The 14,549-nt window shown below is 41.9% G+C and overlaps 1 protein-coding gene across 1 annotated transcript; it reads left to right on the top strand.

Annotated features, from left to right (window-relative positions):
• Positions 1–7,493: 7,493 nt before the first annotated feature.
• On the top strand, positions 7,494–13,676 carry LOC109466410 (uncharacterized protein DDB_G0283697-like). Its single transcript, XM_019764121.1, has 3 exons — positions 7,494–8,148; positions 8,666–8,789; positions 12,230–13,676. Exons 1-3 carry the CDS (start codon positions 7,494–7,496, stop codon positions 13,647–13,649), a joined length of 2,199 nt encoding a protein of 732 aa, XP_019619680.1. The 3' UTR covers positions 13,650–13,676.
• The last annotated feature ends 873 nt before the right edge of the window (positions 13,677–14,549 follow it).

Below are 14,549 nucleotides of genomic sequence, written 5' to 3'. Positions count from 1 at the left end.
TACCTAGGGTATGTTGCAGTAAAAATATCTTTAAGCACACTGTTTCTCAAGGTGGCGATATTATGGACCCTGGTGATATTATGGACACGGATGTTACAGTCATGTATACAAGGTAACCCTGGTGCCTCAACTCTTACAAAAGCTTAGTTTCGGTACTTAAAATGGATAATGTGCCATGACCCTTACAAAACTTCTGGTTAAGCTTGTAGACCACGAGACATGTAATACACTGTACAGTAGATGTTTCAACGATACATTTTTATTACAATATATTATATAACACTGAGATTCTTGTGCATTAGTTTTGCAAGAAAGTCTGTCATACATTTTGTATTACAATGTTCAGTGTGCATGAAATCATCATGAAAATAGCCAAGAATAATTTGTAGATTCAAAAAATCGCAAACAATGTCTATCTTTAGCAAAGTCTATATCATTTCACGAAAAGAACGTTTTGGTGCTATATGGTGATATGTGTTGATAGCAAGGTGCTGGTGATATTATTTATTATTCCTTTATATATAACTGTTATACAAGTTTGGCTCATTTCTGGGTCAAAACAATTTAAATACTCAATTCCTCTCAAACTCCAAAAGTGTGATATATACATATACTTTACTAGAATTAGTACAATGTACATATGAAGGGCAAGAAAACAATCTAGGCCTAGGGAAAAAAATGTTGTGTTTCCTGTTTCCCGACAAACCCAAGAAAAAAACTGCCGACCCTAGCCTTTTTTTTTGTGTGGATCCCTGCAAGGGACATGAATTTTTTCAAGCTGATCACCCATTTCTAGCTCCATGATCTGACACCTGACAAAATGTTGTACAATTGGATTTCCAACATTGAAAATAGAAGTGTGTTCATACAGGTTTCACTCTTAAACAGTATTGTATAAGTTGGATCACTAGAGATCGCCAAAGTCTAAGGAAAAAAAAAGAAGAAAAAGGTAATCCCTACCTTCGTATACTGACCCTAATTTTTTTAGGACTGAAACAGGAAACACAACATTTTTTCCTAGGCCCTACCACACTGCAACACTGTTCTTACATGACTCCACTGCCTTACCAGGTTATACAGGGTTCACAACGATGTTCTTGTTCTCAGATATTTTCCACGTCACACTGCATATACATGATCATCTGTTGGCAGATAGAAAGGGTTTATGTAAAAATCCTTATTCAAATACAGTATATTTTTTCAAAAAGACTACTTCTACATGTTACATAATGTGCATCCAGTATACTCAGTGTAATGGACAGATTATAACCAAAGATATATTATGATTTCACCGATCAAGTACACATAACCATGGTCTCTTCAGACTGCACTGAATGGAAAGACACATGTTAACACAGTTGTGGGCATATACATGTAGATCATCAATTTAGAAATATCCAGTGTTCTCAATACCCTCCATAGCAGGCTTATAGAACTGGGGTTTGGTGGTCTTCGGCTGTTTTATGATTAGCCCAGTTCTAAAAAAGGGGGTAATTCAACCAGGCCGGCTATGTTGTCTATATGCAATCAGAAAATAGCACATAAAAGATCCCAAAGACCATGAAGACCCCCCCAGTTTTTGGCATGCTATGGAGGCTATGTTCAGATATACATAGGGTTATCCTGTGTGTGCCTTATGATATTATGTTATGGCGCGGTCACATTCGTATGATTTTGATGTTGTAGAATTTACAAACAGGCTGTGACAGAGCCAAACGCTGACAAGGCTCTAAGACAGACTTTTCCATAACAAAACAGCTGAATTTTATACAACACATGCAAAACTATCCTAAGAATGCATTCAGTTTTGAATCGTACCCTAAACAATGACATTTTTGAAAATGATACTTCTTATGTACAAGTTATATTCTAGAAACATTTTGAAGTATAAATGTCAGCAAAAAAAATAAGCGTCATGCAAAATAAAAGCTGATGCACTCATTCGAGTGAGTATAATCAAGAATATAAAAGTATGATACCCTGTATTTTGTAATTGTAGATTTAGCAAGGAGAAAAAAAGATGTATTTTACTTGTTCTTTTACACTTTGTAATGAACTATGATCGTCACTATTACTGTAGATTACTGTAGACTTTGTTACAAATTGCTGCTTAACATGTAGCTTTTTTAATTGCCACTATGTAGCGTAAAGATTTTGTTACTTTAAAACATGTGGAAAACTTTTGTATGTTTTATACAGTATCAGCTTGCACAGCTGGTATTGTATATTGTGGTGTGGTTTCCTTGTGCAGTGGAGAGAATTTGTGATTTGATCATATGAAGGCGAACCATCTGGAGTGGTGGGAATGGAAAAAAAATAAAGGTTTTATATGAAAATACGGTATGAATTTGAACTTCAATCACTTTGTGCATGGAGGTTTCTATCTCCATGCTTTGTGTGACTCTACAAAATAAATACACAAAATATACAATTTAAAAAAAGAAACAGATAGCTATATTGATCTGTGTACGGTTGTACGGTACAGTACACAATTGATGACGTGTTTTATGATAGACAATATATAGTACGAACGCTGTGAAGCACTCTCTCTCTCTCAGATACATTTTCACAGATCAGTACCAACGTCTGTCGCTGCCATCTCTATAGCAAAGGTAAGTTTGTGTTTGTAGCTACTTTCAAGTCAGACGATGTTTATTTTATTTTATTTTATAAAGATTTACCACATTAGTGGAAGGATCGACATGATAGGTGAATATCACCTCTTCAAGATGTCAAACCTGAGACCAGACTGTAAGGTTTGAGCCACTCACACCGGGAAGGTCCCATACTCTTTTCGATAAGTGTGGTGGGTTCTTTAACGTGCGTGGGGTGTGGCTCTCCTAACCGAAGCTAGGTAGTCATTTACACCTGAGTGAAGTGAGGAAAGACGTGTAAAGTGGCTTTCCCAAGGGCATAAGATCGGTGACACCGGGCAGGATTCGAACCCGGGACCTCTATCTTGGGCTTTGTCCGAACACGCTACCGCGACGCCACACGACCCACACGATTTTTTGTAGTCACACGGCAAACAACGCGGCCTGAAAACTTCATAAGTTTTAGTGCTGTTTTGTAACTTTTATAACATACGATATTGCACTGTATTATTTGTTTTGGTACTATTTTGGGGGGCAACTTGCAAAGGTGTTAAATACTACTGTTTTGCCCCCACCCCCAATCCTCTTGTATTCAGGCCATACCCGTGATAAGTTGAAATACCGATAGATACTTATATCCCCTGTTGAAGCCATAATTTCTTTAAAACAACTACTTGTATTTATTTGCTGGTTAACGGTTCTCTTGATCGCTGTTTTATGTTCTGATGTCCAAGAACGTGAAAAACAATCTCCCGACGTAGAGCAGCAACATAAGCAGAAAGATGCACGGTCAAACGCTACATACTTATTTATTTATTTATTTATCTATCTATTTATTACAATTAACCATATGTACATGGGGGCATGGTGGAACAGGTGCACCTAAGTGCACATTTTCAAGGCCACCATGCCCACAAATAAATACACATTACATTTATGTCGATCAATAATTACCAGGATACTAGATCCGGAATGCTTCGATGCTTTATCCGGGTTTGTTTAATCTCTTTTATATACAAAACACCTCAACTCTTTCTTCACAGAAATTTTAATAAAATTCGCATTATACTAATATACAAATGCTTGCCTGTCTACCTGCCTAAATGCTTAGACCAGAACTGGCCCATGGCTCCTCTTCGTTTTTCCCTCCAGGCAACACGGTCCTTAGCCTTTTGTTCTGCAAACTTGAGGGACCATCCAGTGTCATTAAATTTCTGCCTATACAAGTGACAATCTGTTAATGTATATTATGTTTATATGATATACTGGGGCTTTATCTTTTACGTTAAAGGAATCCAATGCAACTACATGATTGATTTGATAAAAGTGAACAGACCAACACATCTATTGATATATATGGGTGTCTAAGATGCTGTGCTATGGCCAAAAGGGCTAAACGTTCTAGCCAACACTGAGTAAATTGAGACTTACAATGAACTAGAGTTCCCCGATCTCATACCTTCGCCAAATGATGTTAATCTTTATGACTGACAAATTATAGATTAGATTATTCCCCCAATTTAAGAAATAGGAACCTAATTTTCTTGAATTATATCATTTTATCATAATCTCAACCAAAAAAACAGTCTTATATTAACAAACAATGCATTCTAGCATTTCCTAATAAAATATGCAAATGAGGTCCTGATTTGAATAAATTATGTTTAATGATGTTCACCTCAATCTAACTTTCAAATACCACAAGTATGAAATTCCAGGCAGTTATCATTACATAATTATAAAATTTTCTCATTAATTATGCAAATTAGGTCATTATTAACATAATCAATATCTTCCTGTGTTTCTCTCGTTGTCAATTACCAATGTCACAAGCTTCAATTGTCCTATCATGGAATGCAGCTGATTTATAGAATTTCCCCATAAATTATGCAAATTACATCCATATTTGCATAATTGTCACATAATTATATTAAGCATCACGTAAGCTACCTACATACCAAAAATCACGACGATCCGTCAACCGGTTCTTGAGTTATCCCCTTTTGAATATTTTCAAGAATATATCGCTGCAGTTCCAGAGCAAGCCGCTAGGGGGCCTAAACTCACATCACTTCTTCCCCAGCACAAGAGCTACCTACCATCTAAATTTTATCACCATAGCATGTCTAGATCATGAGATATCAAAACCGGAAGTTCAGCTGCAGTACCATAACAAGCCGCTAGGGGGTCCAAAATCTAATCGTTTTGAGGTCTCATCAAGACCTACCCACCTACCAAGTATCAAGACAATCCATCAAGGCCTTCTCAAGTTATCGTGTTGACAGACACACACACACACACACACATACACGAACGCCCCTGAAAACATAACCTTCTTGGCGAAGGTAATAAGGGTGATGGGCCCGGATGTAGATGGCTTCCTTCATCCTCTCAAGAAATAGTCTTGTTCAGTGTCTAAAATCCTTACAGTGTCAAATGAAACAAAGTGTCCGGGTGACTCTATGAGGATGTGTTGTGACACCTCTGAACTGGCAGAGCTAGACCGTGTATGTTCATGAAACCTGGCTTTTAGAGACCTCTCTGTTTCCCCAATGTACGTTTCCTGACAGGGCCCCTTGTTGTTTCTGCCCTGGCAGGGGATGTGGTAGATGACACCACACTTCTTCTCTTTGGGGGTTTTATCCTGGGCGCAACAAGAATGTGTCTTAAAGTAGTGGGTGGTTTGAAACGGGTTGCAATCCCGTGGGAAATGAAAATCCTCCTGAGTGCTTCAGCAAGTCCTTGATGTATGCAAGGACTACCAAACCCTTGGACTAAATTGAGACTTACCCAAATTTTCGTTCACGGAATGGACCCTTCTACTGCAGCTTCCGGAACGTGACGTCGGAAACACGTGATTGCAGCAAAGGGTCGTACGTGTCAGATAATCTGTGTCGCCCCCCCGTCTCTGTTCAGTGTTGGACACGTTTAGTGTTGGCTAGAATGTTTAGCCCTTTCGGTTATAATGAAGTATACCAACACAGATGAACTTTTATGCTAAGATGCTGTACTGAATAGCAAAGTTCTTTGATCACAACCATTTATTTTTCATGAGCCGACGTTTTGATGACCGTCTGTCATCTTCATCAGGGCATGAAGGATGCTAGTGTAACGGAAATGAAAAGAAACCTACAGCCGGGGTCGCTGGAAGACAGACGTAGAATGTCCAGACTGTGCATGATGTACAAAATGACTAATAAACTGGTGGACGTACCAACCACTAAGTATCTGATGCCAGCCCAGAAAGAACAAGAAACAGTCATGCCTTCAAATATTAGAGTTATCAACCAAGAATTGAGGTATTCAAAAACTCCCCAGAACTATCGTAGACTGGAACTCGTTGCCACCAAGCACAGTTGGGGCATCATCACTAGAAAACTTTAAACAACTCCTGCAATCAAATGTGCAAAGATTGAGTGTAACAAGCCGTTCGGTGTGATATAGCTACCTGCCGCCGCGCCGCGTGCCTGCGAAGCTGGTGTGTTACGCCGAAGGGCTGTTATACCGGCTATACAGATACAGAAGCTGGTGTGTTACGCCGAAGGGCGGTTATACCGGCTATACAGATACAGAAGCTGGTGTGTTACGCCAAAGGGCGGTTATACCGGCTATACCGATACAGATACAGATGAAAAGTAAATGGTTGTGATCAAAGAACTTTGCTATTCATTCGTTTACCAACCTGATGAAATCATTCATTCAAAGATGCTGTACTGTTTTTCTTATCTTTGATTCAGGACATTCCACCGAGCCTTAGCCATGATCTTCGGCGTCGCTTCGCCTCTGAACCTCGTCTTGCTTCTGTTTATGGCGCTCGGTGCAACCGCCAGACCAAAAGATGTGCCAAATTTACAAAGAGAAGATTTGAAAAATATACACATTTTACGGGATCCGAATAAAGCCCAAAGTCGCAGTGCTTTTGAATCAGTTCTTGCTGATGTTGTGCAGATCGTGAGTAGTAATATTACCCTGGACTCCGGGAATGCCCTACCTGACCTGAATTCCATCAGCCTGAAATCGGTGGAAGAACCCGACTTTGACGATTACATATTCTACGATACTGACCTCGAATCTGAAAGGGTTGGTTTCGCAGCGGAAAGAAGAGATCGACTTGAAGCGTTAAAAAAAGCGTTAGAACCAGCGTCAGAAATTGAAAAGAATGGAAGATCTAAAAGTCTATTGGATTTCGGAAGAGATCGACTTGAAGCGTTAAAACTCGGAGAAGCGTTAGAAATTTTAAAGAATGCCATTGGAAACTCTAGCCTGAAATCGGCGGAAGAACCCGACTTTGACGATGACATCTTCGATGACCTCGTATCTGAAAGGTTTAATTCATCAACGTTAGAAGATTCAGAAGAAAAGATGCCGGAATTCAGTATCGAGGACGTCATCAGGGCTCACCTCGAATCTAAAATCGTTAGTTTACCAACGTTAGAAGCGGAAGGAAGAGAAGCGTTAGAAAAAGCGTCAGAAATTTTAAAGAATGCCACTGGAAACTCTAGCCTGAAATCGGCGGAAGAACCCGACCTTGACGATTACATCTACGATACTGACCTCGAATCTAAAAGTTTAGCAACGTTAGAAGCGGAAGGAAGTGATCGACTTGAAGCGTTAAAAAGAAAAGCGTCAGAAATTTTAAAGAATGCCATTGGAAAATCTAGCCTGAAATCGGCGGAAGAACCCGACTTTGACGATTACATCTACGATACTGACCTCGAATCTGAAAGGGTTAGTTTCCCAAAGTTAGAAGCGGAAGGAAGAGATCGACTTGAAGCGGCAGAAAAAGCGGCAGAAATTCAAAGAAGACCTGAATATGAAATTGAAGGACCTAGAACTCTATCGGATTCCGAAATAGAAGATTTAGTGGAAACTATCGCTAAGAATACTTTAGAAGCAAAGATGCCGGCTCTCAGTTTGGAGGACGACCCGCGTAATTTGCCGAATGAGGACGTGAATGAGGACGTGAACTCGGTTGTACAGATTTCTGGCAAGGATACTCTTGTGGAAGCTATTAAAAATGTCATCTCTATAGTACATCAGTACCTTTTTTCTTCGTCTTCCACGTTGGACTTGGAATCAAGCAATGGACTTAAGGGCTCTCGTCCGATGGATGCAGACTACAGCACTGATCTGAATGACGATAGCAAATTGAATGAGGCTATGGAGCGAGCCAAGGAAGAGGCTATGGAGCGAGCCAAGGAAGAGGCTATGGAGCGAGCCAAGGAAGAGGCTATGGAGCGAGCCAAGGAAGAGGCTATGGAGCGAGCCAAGGAAGAGGCTATGGAGCGAGCCAAGGAAGAGGCTATGGAGCGAGCCAAGGAACGTACAGGCGATGGTGAAAGCGACAGCAGGGACATTATACCGAATGTCATCGGAAAAGCTAACATTCCATCGGATGAAGGCATCCAGTCGAATGCGAATGAACGGTCATCGGATACTAAACTCCCAGCTATCGGCAACTTCCTACCACCACCAGCATCCCGCCGACCAGCTAACGAGCATGTGCCAGAAAATAATGAAAACATTGCCACCAAGAACATGCCACCTATAGCAGGTACTGGTTCTTGTTTCATAGACCTCCATTAGTTAAAGTACATACTTAGTATATAAACTCCTCAACCAGAATTAATTAGCATCAACATCTTTGAAAGCTTGTAAATGAATATGTTCAAATCTAGATAATTTTTCATGTAAATCGGTTTTAAATTCAGTTTCACAACTACATTTGTACGTCAAACTAATAAAGTCATATTGTAATGTATCGTATTGTATTGACGCAGGATGCAAGAGTTTTCTTTTACGCAACCAAGATATTTACCTTGCTGACGTTTCGGTGTCTGCCAGACACCTTCCTCAGAGCTTCTGACTGGAGTACTGCTTCTCACCGCTACATATAGCTGATGTATGTGGCGCTTTTGCGGCGAGGATGCCATCCAAAACGTGGCTGAGCTTGTCCCCCCTCCCCCCCTCGTCCCAGCAAGGTAACTATCTTAGTTGTGTAAAAGAAAACTCCTAATTGTATCCTATACCTTACCAACCTGATGAAGCTATTTTCTGGTGTATTGACGCAGATGACCAACCGGTCAGTGGGAAACACCCTCCGCAAGATCGCGCCGAGTCTCCGTCCGACCGAGACCTGCCGCCACGGAGTTCGGTGAAAGGCCAGCAGGCTCGCTGGGCAGCACTGCTCAACAAGTGGAGGAAGCGAAAAAACGCCGCCGATCCATCCCGCGGAAAAAAGTCCGCCAGCACTCGATCGAAATCCGCCATCCGCCGCTTGAGGAAGCCTTGAAGCGCTAAAAAGTGCCCGTAGCCAGGAGGAAGAACCCCCCCACAAGGCTCAAAGGTCCTCTTTTTGGTCCACTTTTTATCTAAAGGTCCAAGATTTTTCTTTAGATGGACTGATTCGTATCACCTGCGTGGCTGGAATCGTATAAAACTGCCTACTTTGTCGTTGAATAAAACGTCATCTCTGATTTTTTTTTTCTTTGAAATCCTCTCAAAAACGCAGGAAATGCCATTTCAGAAGGTTCATTTTTCAAAATTTTCCGGGGGAGCATGCCCCCGAACCCCCCTAGGAACCTCGCGCATTCGGCGCTCGCCTCGCGCCTACGGCGCTCACTGGTCCCTCACACACTGGGAAGAACCCCCCCACACCATTCAAAATCCTGGCTACGGGCATGTAAGTTAGCCTCTACCAGGCTGCGGGAGCGGCAAAATGTTCGAATTCTCTCTAACAGACCAACTCCCTCGGCTCCTCTCTATTTGACCGATTTCTACTCTTTCCCAACCGTCTCCCGAAGCCTGGTAGAGGCTACATAACTCTCTAGCAGACCAACTCCCTCGGCTCCTCTCTATTTGACCGATTTCTACTCTTTCCCAGCCTTCTCCCGAAGCCTGGTAGAGGCTACTAAAAAGTAATCTCGAAGCAGATGTTGGGGTGGAAGATGGCAAAGTTTTCCGACTGAAATTCTTTTCCTACAGCCACCCACCTCACTCTCCAAGCAGGCTAAACTGTTGCGTTCTCTGTTCTTGTTCGGCTATATCAATCAATCAATCAATCAATCAAATGGTTTATTTGTGAAAACAAAACAAGACCTTGTAGCCATAGGCTAAATTGTGTCTTGCTGTACAATTTGATTTGACATATTTTTTTGATATAGCTATCAGAAAACGGTACGTCGAAGAAGTCACAGTCTTTCCATTCATTGAACACATGCTTGGAGATCAAGGGACACGTCTTGTCAATCACAGTGTTTCTGTTCCACCCTGAGCCCCTATTCACAGCAGGTTGGGGGGGGGCAGTTGTCAGAAGTTACGATCCTCCACCCCACATCTTCTTGGAGATTAGTTTAAAATCTTATCTTATCTTATATTCATCTTGTGTCACTGAGAGCCATCGGAATATTAAATACGAAGTCGGCATTAATTTAATTTAATTTAATTTAATTTAATTTAATTTAATTTAATTTAATTTAATTTAATTTAATTTAATTTAATTTAAATAAAAAGAACGAGAGCACTTCTTCTATTTCCTTTTTATTCCAGTTCTATAGATGTCAGACAAGAAGGCTGTGTGTAGCAGACAAACGCTATCTATAGAAATCAGATGCCACACGAGCCCACGTACCGTAGGGTTGTAGACGCACCCAAAGTACAAAATGTCAATGTGTTGCTCATTTGTACCTGTGGGCCACAGTACCTTTGTCCCCGACCCAGCAGCGCACCCAAAGTACAAAATGTCAATGTGTTGCTCATTTGTACCTTTGGGCCACAGTACCTTTGTCCCCGACCCAGCAGCGTACATGTCCACGTCATTGCAGCTCGCTCACGTGACGCTGCTAAAAGTCAGTAATGCTAGTAGTATGGACGTGACGCGAGAAGTCTAGACACTTGCTACAGGACCCACTAGCAACGCTCTCTCATGAATAATGATTGTCCTTTCCTCTCAAGTGTCGCTCGAACTTTCCTGCTGACACCATGAAGGTATTGCCGAAGTCCAAGGTGAGTAAAGTGTAGTAATGTTCGAAGAGCGAGCTAGGCAAGATTGCCCGTGGTGCAGTTTTTGAAGCAACGTTAACTGCGACCCCAGGGATTAAGAAAACAAAATGCATATGGTTCTAGCATCTAGAATTATAAATGTACTTCGATGTGCAAGGAAAAAGAGGAACTTGCTGATAGCTGGTAATAACCCTGGGAAAATTCTGGAAGTTTATTTTCCTCTGGAAAAGCGGATATTTCTTCAAAATGATGCAGCAGTTTTGCAGCGTGTATAAACATCTCTAAATTAAGGTGTGCGAAAAAAAATTAAGCACTTAACAACCCATGTAAAATGAGCAGCTACTAGTGTAGATTAGAGTTATCGTTATTGTTACTTAAAATTTGAAACCTGCATGAACATAAAGTTAACGCTTTGCAAAAACCGAGACATACACACGTGCCATGATGCGTATATTCCAGATCTCTTCCACGTAACGTTACATGGTAACTCATTCCTGATGTTTTCCGCAGGTGTTGGGGTCCCTGGTGTGTCTCCTTGGCATATCGGCAGTGCTGTACATAAGTACAGACCCAGGAAGCTTGCAAACTTTCTCAGAAGCGCCCCTCAGGGAAAACGAGGGGGATTTTTCTTCTGGGAACATGGCTGACAACAACAACCCGCAGCTTAGTCATGTCCAAAGAAAGAACGCTATTAAAAGGAGGTCAGAGAAAAACGTGGCAGCAGTCACAGGCGTCGACGCCAATCTTCTTGAAAACGCGCGCGAAGCTACTGAATTAAACGATGCCAACAATTTCTTGAATAATTTGGGCCTAAACACACCAGAGAAGCCTGGTACAAGCAGATATCTCTTTGGAAACGAACCCGCCAAAAGCAAACCAAGGTTCAAACTGAGCTCAAAAACCGAACAGGTGACCAACATGGCCGCCATTTTTCCTCCCAACGCCCCTCCCCCTAATGAAGATGAACAAATCCATAGAAAAGTCTTCAAGCAAAATCTCGCGAAGAAATTGAGAGATCTTACAAATGGTAAAGGGCTTAAGGGTGAACCACGAGTTTCTGTAGCAGAAAAAAACTCAGGGAAAGAGCTAACTTCTCCCACTATCCACACGAAAGGACATAGATCTGGTCATGATTACAATGCCGGACTGGGAAGGGAGTTACCCACCACAAGCCCCTTCTCTAGGCGGAAAACAAAAGACAAGGAAACTTTTGACAGAAATAACCCTGCACCACGGATCATGGAACTCAATAGCGATCGCGTCGTGTCAAGGAACACTCTGAAAATGAACCCTACGACCATTCCGAACGAAACAGGCAAAAGCGGTGGCAAAGACAGTGGACGAACGTCCACACACCATGTTGGGAAACTGGACATTTCAACTGTTGAGACTAGATATGGCAAAGAAAGGAAAATTCACGTCGACACAGAAAACAGCTTAGATATTCAGATTAAGCCAGATTTTCAGTATAACAACGGAGAAACACAACGTTTTAAAAGTCGGTGCGGCACGGACAAAAATTGTACAACTGAAAGAGGAAGACATGGCACCCACACTAAAGAAAAGGCAACGCAAACCCACTCTGACCGTAACCACTATAATACTCAATCGACTGAGATATCTGTCACACCGAGTGACATAGCCGTGTTGGACGAAGTCAAAGGGTTACGGAGAGGACACGGGCCCACAAGAGCAAGAAAGCAGCAACAGGGCGACCACCCACCAGGCTTCCGTCTTGGAGAGCCACAGTCCAACGCTACTGAGAAAGGGGGGAAGACAACACAGTCTGGGAAAACGAAGGAAGACGACGAGAAAGGCAGAAGGGAGACAGAGAAAGACAAAAGGAAGACAGAGAAAGACAAAGGGAAGGTGGAGAAAGACGAAGAGAAGGAAAGAGGGAAGACGGAGAAAGGCAGAAGGGCGACGAAGAAAGGCGAGGAGAAAGATAGAAGAAAGACGAAGAAAGACGACGAGAAACACAGGAGAAAGACAGAGCAAGACAACGAGAAAGAAAGACGAAAAACGGAGAAAGACGACAGGAGGGCAGAGAAAGGCAAGGAGAAGGAAAGAGGGAAGACAGAGAAAGACAAGGAAAAAGACAGAAGGCCAGAGGCGGATAGAGACAAGAGAAAAGACAGAAGGAGGACAGAGAGCAGAAATATGGCGAAGAGAACCCGAAAAGATCGTCATACTAGAAAGAGGACGGGCTCTTCAATAAGGACCACCAGGCAAGGTTCAAGATCAAACCGACGCAAGTGTGCTTTTCAGAAAGATGCTAAGCAGACACAACAGATGGATGCAGCTAACAACAACCAACAGAACGTTGGTCATTTCAAAGGAGAGATATATGAAGACGACGGCAAACTCTCTTATTTCAGAAATACCAACATAACATCTCAAAACGGTGTTGACAGCTACAACTCAACCCAAACTGTCAACTCTTCGAGAAGACATTCCAGGCGTCTGATAGCAAGAAAGAGAAGAAGGCAATGTTTCCGTAGGCGAGGAAGAAAGAGGCGTAGGCACAATGCATCCAAAAGTAAAGGGAGAAAAGGCCAACTGAGACAGGTAAAACACCATCTGACGAAAACGCTATCTAATAAAGAAGATGTTGTTGTTGTAACACCTGTAACTAGCCCACCTTCACATAACAACTCTACCACCCGTAAACAGGCCGTTTTCGGAACCGTCAACAACAGCCACAAAGAGAGTGTGTCCCCAAAAGTGCCGCTTGATAGTTGCCCCGAAAACCGCACCACGAATTCTCCCAACTTGCCCTTGAACGTGAGATCGGTCTGCCCGTGGTCGTACTACATAGACCACGACCCCGACCGATTCCCCTACGACATTCTCCAGGCCAGGTGCCGATGCACTGCGTGTCTGGACACGACAACCGGCCGACAGAACTACAACTACGTCTGCGTTCCTGTGACGATACAGAAGTTGGTCTCCAGGAGGAAAAAGAAGAAGTCCGGACGAGGATACAGATACAGGAACGAGTGGGTGGACGTGGCGGTCGGCTGTACGTGTGTTAATCCGCGGTATTCTCCCTAGTCACACTCAAGCTATAGCTTAACGTTACACACCACCACTTGCACAGCACAAGGAAAAATGTTTATTTATAAGGTTAAATAACGCCCTTGTTTTACTCGTAAAACATAATCAAGTACATTGATGAACTGGAGCAAGTGACGACGGACTCAAATTACACAGCTCATTTTGTACATGCCGACACTTGTACAGCACAAGAAGACAATTTAAGAAGACAATTGGAGAACATTGCAGATGCAAAGTAGTTAAGGTGAATTATGAAAAAACAGCCTGATCTTACAGGAATGACAAGATAAATAGCACATTTTCAAAACCTAGGATAGCTCATTGTCTGAAATTTTATATTCAGGATGGCACAAGGCTAACAGCCAACATAAATACAACTACACCTTTTTGGGCATCATCACTAGGAAGCTTTAAACACTCCTGCAATTAAATGTGCAAAGATTGAGTGTAACAAGTCGCTCGGTGTGATATAGCTAGATGCCGCCGCGCCGCGTGCCTGCGAAGCTGGTGTGTTACGCCAAAGAGCGGTTATACGACAATACAGGTACAGATTTTTCCTAGCTAACCTTGATTATTTATCATATTTATTTAGTTCTTAAAAAGATTTTTAATCAGATAACTGAGGAAGTTGCTTGTGACAACTGTTATCAAGTATAAAAGTAGTTATTGCGTTTTTCGTCTGTAGTACTTTTTTAATAAGGAAGACTGAAAGAAATATGTAAAGCTTTAAAAGTAGAGGTGATAGCCCTTGAAATGTGTATTTATACATCCATAAGAAGAATCCTCTTGATGTTAATGTTCGAAAATGCTGAGAAATAATCTAGGTTTGGTACACACCCTAGTATGGTTGTCATTAAAGTAATATTGTAAATAGTTTGTGTTGTATTGAGTTTTCAC

This window comes from Branchiostoma belcheri, unplaced genomic scaffold (genome assembly GCF_001625305.1).
Source record: "Branchiostoma belcheri isolate BF01 breed outbred unplaced genomic scaffold, Haploidv18h27 scaffold166, whole genome shotgun sequence".
Lineage (NCBI taxonomy): Eukaryota > Metazoa > Chordata > Leptocardii > Amphioxiformes > Branchiostomatidae > Branchiostoma > Branchiostoma belcheri.
Note: the sequence above shows the minus strand (reverse complement) of the source record. Positions and strands in the feature narration are given on the sequence as shown.

What these genes read in the sequence shown, in the direction of transcription:
- LOC109466410 (XM_019764121.1), top strand. Translation starts at nt 7,494, where the DNA reads ATGCCGGCTCTCAGTTTGGAGGACGACCCGCGTAATTTGCCGAATGAG. An exon ending in GAACATGCCACCTATAGCAG is followed by an intron (nt 8,149 to 8,665) that starts GTACTGGTTCTT and finishes GTATTGACGCAG; the next exon opens with ATGACCAACCGGTCAGTGGG. An exon ending in TGGGCAGCACTGCTCAACAA is followed by an intron (nt 8,790 to 12,229) that starts GTGGAGGAAGCG and finishes TGTCACACCGAG; the next exon opens with TGACATAGCCGTGTTGGACG.